The sequence below is a fragment of the Pleuronectes platessa genome, chromosome 23 (assembly GCF_947347685.1).
Source record: "Pleuronectes platessa chromosome 23, fPlePla1.1, whole genome shotgun sequence".
NCBI classification, from domain to species: domain Eukaryota; kingdom Metazoa; phylum Chordata; class Actinopteri; order Pleuronectiformes; family Pleuronectidae; genus Pleuronectes; species Pleuronectes platessa.
In genome coordinates, this window is record NC_070648.1 from 14,142,413 (window position 1) to 14,150,569 (window position 8,157).

The following is an 8,157-nucleotide window of genomic DNA, read 5'->3' on the forward strand; positions in this document are numbered from 1 at the left end:
GCTGCCCCAAAATTCACAAAACAGGAGTTTACACGCACACTGCATGTACAACACACACGCGCGCACACACACACACAAACACACACACACACACACACACACACACACACACACACACACACACACACACAAACACAAAATATGTAAGGAGGAATTATGGTAAAAATTATTCACATACAGAGGAATATTTCCATTTTTATTTGATAACTTTATTAAACATGGCCTTTACATCTGAATATAAAGTGTGAACATTGTGTTCCCATGACTACAAGCAGCTAGAGAGCTCACAGTGTACAGTGTATGATAGGGTTGTCAGTGTTACACTCGAGCTGTGTCTGTTAGTAGTGAAGGGATCATAATCCTACTAGTCTGTGCTATTGTCTTATGATCGTATTAGACTTTTTCTGCATGTGTGTGTGTTTCCTGGAGGAGTCCTCCTTCCTCTTCCTGCTGCCCTGGCTGCTCTGCTGCAGCCTGTAGGTTTTCCGAGCCTGGGCTCTCTCCTTCTCCAGGACCTCTGTGTCATCCAGAATCTCCAGACCTGGGATCTGACTGATGACGTACTGTCTGAAGATCAGAGTTGGGCAAGTTACTGAAAATTAGTACTTAGTTACAGTTACTAGTTACTTATTTTAAAAGTAATTTAAATACTTCACCAGTTACTGTATATCAAAAGTAATTAGTTACTAGGGAAAGTCACTTTTTAGTTATTAGGGAAAGTAACTTTTAAGTAACTTTCTGTTATTTTACTGTGAAAATGTTACAAGACTTTATTTTGAAACGATTCCGGTAGAGTCGCGGACATCTTGTGATGACTACAACGGCGCTACGGAAAAGGTTAATTTTTTTAGCGACCCTCCGAAGAGGCACAATGTCTTACGGTGTCCACGGTTGTTTTAAGGTGTTTCTAAGTTGTTCAAAGTTGTATTAAGGTGTACGGTGTTACAAGGACGGCTCAAATAAACGACCAGAACATCAGTTTAAGTCTCGACCATCTTTCGGGATCTGCTTCACTTGTCTTCTTGTCTGCAAGTGTTCAGTTTTCACAAAAGAGAGCAACGTGAGTAACGAGCTCATTTAAATTTCAGAAATTGTAACTGCGTTACCAATTCATATATCAGCAAATATCTGACTGTCTACAGCACTTTCTTCTTTATTTTACAATGCTTTGTCATATAAATTCACACGTTCCCAGAGAATATTCTGAATTTTTAATGGAATTCCCTGAGTTTCTATCAAACCTGATCCTAAAGACCGATAAAATTATTATTGTTGGTGACTTTAATATTCATTTTGACAATAATAATGATAGCCTTAGCGTAGCATTTATTTCGATACTAGACTCAATTGGTTTCAGTCAGTATGTACACCAACCTAGTAATTGTTTTAACCACACACTTAACCTTGTATTATCATACGGTGTCGGAATTGAACTTCTAACAGTACTTCCGCGCGATCCAATTCTATCAGACCATAATTTAATAACTTTTTATTTTTCATTATCGGAATATATGCCACTAATAAAAACTCATTTTCTAGACTGGAAGAATAATGTTAAAGCATAGCCTATAGAAGAGAATAAACATAAACCCAGGTTTCTCTCCAGCACTGTAACCAGGCTAACAGAGAGTCACACCTCTGTCTAAGACATGCTCTTAGTTACGCAGCTATAAGTCTAAAAGGTCGGGGGACACATGACAAACGGAGCTTCTCTTTCCAGCATCTCCTTCCTCTTCTCAATCGTTATCACATCAAAGAAATTCATATCTCATCAATACATGTTACTGACTTGACCCCTTCCCCGGAGACCCTTTGCCTTATCGTCCGCAGATCCAGGGCCGCAGCTTTGGCCACATCATGGACTACGATCTGTGGATCGCGTATCAGAGATCGTAATGGTGGATCCACTATGGCGGATTCTGTATCGGGCTGGTTGATCGTAATACTAATGGAGGATCCTTTATCGTGTTGGCATCCGATCTTGATGGTGGATCATGATCTTGCTGGCTGCTGACCGTAGACTATGATTGCAGCAGGACTGCTTGATACATAGTATTTCTCCTCAGATACTTGACCATTACCGACAATAATCCATCAATTCGTCTCAAAACCTTAAAACTGCCTGATTCTGGAGTTGAAATAATAAATCCTTTATTTAGGTGAAGATTTTCCAGACTGAAGCCTTCTGGTTCGTGTTTCTAGTTTGACCAATCACATTCAAGCAGGCTTTGGTTGCCTGCATGTGGAGAGAAAGACGCTGAACACATTGACTGAAAAACATTAGCAGTCAGCTGTTAGAGATGAGCCAAAGTGTCGTCTGGACCTAAAACACTTACAAAAAGTATCACTGTCTGTGTTTTGGACCGTGTAGTTGCACTCTAAACAGTGTACATAGAAGGGAAGACCATTATCCTATACTTTCTGATTTATCCATATTCCTAGTTATTTTGTTTACTTTTTAATTTCCAACATGAAGACCTACAGTAAATGCTGTTTCCCACTGGCCGATTCTGGTTGTGAAATGATATATCCTTTATTTACAATATTTTTGTATTTAATAGTGACTTTCATAATGAGAGAATGGAAACAAGCTGACAGTGCTCACCTGTAGTCTTTGAACTGGGTCAGGCTTCCTCCATTGAAGTAGCTTGGTGCTGCCTCGTTATTCATCATACTGAGGATCCTGTTATTTCAAAGGAACAGAGAAGAAGTTATAAGAAGAGAAAAGGGAGGGTTATCATTTTCACTGTGAATGTTAACATCTGTCAGTGTCTCTTACTCGGGAGGCTAAGACATCTATACACCCTACAATGATTCCAACATGAGGAGGAGTTTGTACGCTTTTTTCCTCTGAAGGCCTTTCTCACACAGGTCAGCTCCATTTCAAAACATAGGACGCATGACATTATAAAATCCACATTAAAATCCTGGATCCACACCAAATGTGATTGGGTTCTTCTCTGACCCAAATTGCAACCTTTCACCAAGTTTAGTGGAAATCCATTAACAAACCAACAAACCAACAAAGGGACAGGGTGCACCTGCTTTGAGTGCACTGTGTTGTGTCTCTTGGGACTTCTACCAGACTCTGTTAAATCATGGTTTTAGTCGATCTTAGCTACATTAGAGGACCTGGGATGAAGAACAGGCTCTATTTCTTAAAAGCTCGATAGAGGGATTTGATTCCAATCACCTGAGCATATTGTGCACTAGGACCAGATTTATTTTTGTGATCGTTAGGCTGTTGTGTTTTTTTTTTTTTCTTTTGATTGTCTGGCCAGTGTTTTAAATCTTAGTGCTGGACATTACCCCTTCTTTTTCTTTTTCAGTTGTTTGAAAGACAAATGTCCTTCTAGTAAATGCAACAATGAAAAAGTTATTTTGTCGAAGTCTGCAGGAGCAGAGAAGCATAAGCGGTGAAGCCACAACAGATCCCCTGCACAAATACAACATACAATCTGAGGCTCACTTGATGTTGGGGAACTTGCGTCGTATTTCCTCCACGAACACGGGCAGGTTGTTGATTTTGTTCTTGTTGATGCACACTGTGGTCACTCTGGGCATGTAGGGGAACTTCACGTGAGATGTGTACTTGTTGCAGTCCAGAATCAGAGTGCTGAGCTTCTCCAGCTGACCGAGCAGAACCGGGTTCCAATAATGACTGAATGAAGGAGAACACGCTGCGACTCCAGCTGCTCAGGCTCGTCTTTCTCTGAGGAAATATGCTTCAAAATGTGTGTTTAACTGTGTGATCGATGGAATATCCACCTGTACCGTAAAGGTTGATTTATGTGTGGGAAATTCATACACTGCAAATTATTCCCTGATGACATGGTTCACTTTGACCTGCTTCTAAGTGAATCTGGTAAACGAGGCCACAGACTTAAAGCTGCACAAATCAATCTTTTTACATTAGCAACGTATCACGCGATTATATAAAATATAAAAGGGGTGATAGGTAGCGACAAACATGTAGAAGATTTCCATCCAACACTGCAGGTTCCCTCAGCTTGATGGAGTACAGTGTGTTTCAGCTCCCCCGTCAGCTGGTTTTTGCCTCACTCCTTTTTCTTATTAACCTCAATTTCAGCTGCAGCAGCTGTTCGAAATGTTAAACCCACACGTGCTCTGCAGCAAACTGCGCGCAGACATTTAACAACTAGAGAGACAGATATAAGGTATTAACTGTTGCTGGTGTCAATAATAACATCTATAATCTATTAATAGCACATTTAATATTTTTCCTAATTACCACCAGTCTGAAAGAGTTTAGAAATGAAAATACATATGAACATATATGTAGTATCATCATCGTCATTATCATCATTAATCATTATTATTATCATCATCATAATTATCGTTATTACCTTCATAATCATTATCATCAATATTATTATTATTATTATTATTATTATGAGGCTTACACAACTGTTCATTTCATCCACTTCATCCTCCAGCACCTGGACTCCTCAGGAACCTACGCCAGGATCCTGTTTGTGGACTTCAGCTCTGCCTTCAACACTATCATCCCGAATCTGCTACAGGAGAAGCTCTCCCAGCTGAGTGTGCCTGACTCCACCTGCAGGTGGATCACTGACTTCCTGTCTGACAGAAGGCAACGCGTGAGGCTGGGGAAGCATGTCTCTGAACTCAGATCCATCAGCACCGGTTCCCCCCAAGGCTGTGTTCTTTCCCCTCTTCTCTTCTCCCTGTATACCAACAGCTGCACCTCCAGTCACCAGTCCGTCAAACTCCTTAAGTTCGCGGATGACACCACCCTCATTGGGCTCATCTCTGATGGGGATTAGTCCGCCTACAGGTGGGAGATTGACCATCTGGTGACCTGGAGTGACCGGAACAACCTGGAGCTCAACGCTCTGAAAACAGTGGAGATGGTAGTGGACTTCAGAAGGAACTCAGCCCCACCCACCCCCATCCCCCTGAGAGACACCCCAGTCGTCACTGCGGAGTCCTTCCGCTTCCTGGGCACCATCATCTCCCAGGACCTCAAATGGGAGCTGAACATCAGTTCCATCACCAAAAGAGGACAACAGAGGATGTACTTCCTGCGGCAGCTGAAGAAATTCAACCTGCCAAAGTCAATGATGGTTCACTTCTACACCTGCATCATCGAGTCCATCCTCACCTCCTCCATCTCCATCTGGTTCGCTGCTGCCACCGCCAACGACAAAAGGAGGCAACAGCGGATCATCCGTTCTGCTGAGAAGGTGATCGGCTGCAATCCGCCATCTCTTCAGGACCTGTTTGCCTCTAGGACCCTGAGGCGTGCAGGTGAGATTGTGGCTGATCCTTCCCACCCGGGTCACAAACTATTTGAGGTTCTTCCCTCGGGCAGGAGGCTGCGGGCCATCAGGACCAAAACCTCCTGCCACAAGACCAGCTTCTTCCCGGCCGCAGTTGGCCTCATAAACAAGGCCCGGGACCCCCACCTGACTCAGACTTTTATTCCGCCCCCACACCTTGAGGATGTGTTAAATTAACACATTACATCATATTATACTATACTGCATTACATTGCATATTGCAATCGGACACTGTTTACTGTTTTGCACTTTGCATATCACTTTTTACATCTTTTATCTTTTATATATTTTTATTCAGAAATGTTTATGTCGAAATAAATGTTACTTTGTATAGATATTGGAAAAAAGTGAGTAAATAAGAAGTAAACAGTGAGTAAATATATACTGGTTTTCTATTTTTCATTGCTTTCCTATGTATGTTGTATTTATTGCGTTTTTATGTTTCTATGTTAATAGTAAGCACCAATTACCAGAGCAAATTCCTTGTAGGTGTAAACCTACTTGGCAATAAAATACTTCTGATTCTGATTCTGATTCCTGGTCTCTATCTCCTCCTCTCTTCCCCTTCTCCACTCCCTCTCTTCTCTCCCCTCTTTAGCACCCCTCTCCTCTCTTCAGCCTTTTTCTTCGCTCACCCAAAATCGGCCGAGGCAGACGGCCGCTCACATTGGGTCAGGTTTCAGTAAACGATGACGAGTTTTTCCTCTACACTCTATTTTCTATAATTTTGAATGTCTCGACCTTACTTCGTAAAGTGCTTTTGGGTAATGTAAGTTATAATTTGGCACATTACAATGAAATCGAATTGAATTTAAACATGTTTCTCAGGAGACTTCAAGCCGAGGTAAACGAGAATTACAGAAAGCTGGATGTTTGTGGATCAAAGCAATCTGAAGAGAACTGCAGCATTGGTGATGATCCTCTTTGACATTACGTATAGTTCTTCCGTCAGTTGTAATCTAAGAATATTGAAAAGTGCAGCTTTCATTTGTGCCTCTCTTTCTAACAACCTAAGCTTTGCAGGCTACAACAGCAGTTGAAGACTTTTAGTCCTTTAGCTTCTGATTACTAAGAAAAGGATACTCATCCAGCAGATTGTAGCTCAGGTCCAGCACCTCCAGAGCGTCTGTCTGTGTGAGGATAGTTTCATAAGGGATTTCTGTCAGGCCCTGGTACGCAAATGACAGCCAGTGGAAGCTGGAGGCGTGGCTGGACTGACTGGGATGGCCTGTAGTATGATGATCCATTCTCTACAGTCCCTCTGCACCCGCAGTGATGAAGATTAGGAGAGAAGTCAGATGATTATGCCATGATCAAAACCTTGAATTCACAACAACAAACACAGAGGAGAGTCTTGATGAGTCTAGAAGCAATGGGCGTTTCATTTATTTTACGATTACCCTATCAGCTCGTAAAGAAATGTTCATCTATAAACTTCTAGACTATAAACAAAACACTGTATACTACATGCAAGATATGCCTGTACAGCATTATGATCAGAACTTCAGTTGAATACAGTAGTACACAATAGCTGCAAAACAGCTGTCACTTACATATTTGTAACCCTAATAAGTACAATCTTACAGGTTGATGCGAGGAAAAAGTCTGATAGTCCTTTCTCAAAAACTATCCAAGATGTAATGATACACAATAACTACAAACTATTGAAATATTCAGATATTAGACCAAAACTCAACTGAGACTTTGAGTGTTGTGATATATAGCAGGGGAAATGAGCTTCTTCATTGCTTTGAGGGGCGGACCGAAATTATTATTACCTAAAATGATGATTATTATTATTAGTAGTAATAATGATAATAACCGTTGAATATTAATACAGCTCTGCACAGCATCTGCTGTACTCAGTCTTGAATACAATATGTTCAGGTAGGTCTTGATTATATTAACTCATTTAAGGCTACTTCCATCGAACCTAAGTTAGCTTTATTTTAAGAGAAACATTTCGGTGGCATGTATAATTTGTATGTTGCAGTTCTTTCTCAGTGATACAGATATTGACGCGTTGTAATAAAACTACAAACAAGACCAGCATGAAACTGATAACTGACACAATCGGTTTGTCTGTGGAAAAGACTTTGGATACCGTCTCTGTCAGTAGTTTGAAAGATAACATTGTGTGCAGGGTTATTCTCGACTAGGCTACTTAGAAGTGTAAGCAATTCTGGGACTCTTGATAAATGCAACTTATTGAAACCTGCAGAAACCCTGGGCAACAAATACAAACTTAAGTCTTAAAGGGATGAACCACGCTCAGCACAAAGAATAGGAAAAGAGGAAAGCTCTTTCCCAAAGTTAAAAAATACTCCCTCCAACACAATAACAAGCTGGTGACTTTTTATTATTATTATTTAAAGCAGCCTGGTGATCAATAACAACAAGTTCACTTTTATCTATAAACATATACACATGTATATCTGAGTTTTAGTCGAACTCACCGAGCCGAGGAGCTGAGAACGGTGTCCCGAGTGCATCCAAACCTCTGAGAACTGCTCACAGCTCACATAAAAGGCCTCCTTTCATACCCACGCTGTAGATCACATGATGGGGATAATCACATTTCTGCCTAACCTTGTGGTTTGCAGGACCCACTGGCAAAAATCCAAATAACACTGATGGTGTGGAATTCTCAAAAGAAAGGGGGAAAACCAAAGCAGCAGCAGGGTCCAAGTGGGGCTTTGAAACTAATGAAGATATATCAACATGGAGTGTAGCTTTACTGTACCAGACAAAAGTTGTTTTAGGGTTCATAGGCAATGGCTAATTAGATTTGGATATGACATAATCTCTCTCCTCAGACCTTATATTTGTCGCT

General features: G+C 41.1%; 1 protein-coding gene across 1 annotated transcript; it reads right to left on the reverse strand.

Moving 5' to 3' along the window:
• Positions 1–35: 35 nt before the first annotated feature.
• Positions 36–7,869, reverse strand: LOC128430312 (leucine-rich melanocyte differentiation-associated protein). The gene is made up of 5 exons (XM_053416353.1): positions 7,781–7,869; positions 6,408–6,585; positions 3,470–3,661; positions 2,606–2,683; positions 36–567 (listed from the first exon to the last, which is right to left on the reverse strand). The coding sequence occupies exons 2-5, from the start codon at positions 6,569–6,571 to the stop codon at positions 375–377; spliced, it is 627 nt and encodes a 208-aa protein (XP_053272328.1). The 5' UTR covers positions 6,572–6,585; positions 7,781–7,869; the 3' UTR covers positions 36–374.
• Between the last annotated feature and the right edge of the window lie 288 nt (positions 7,870–8,157).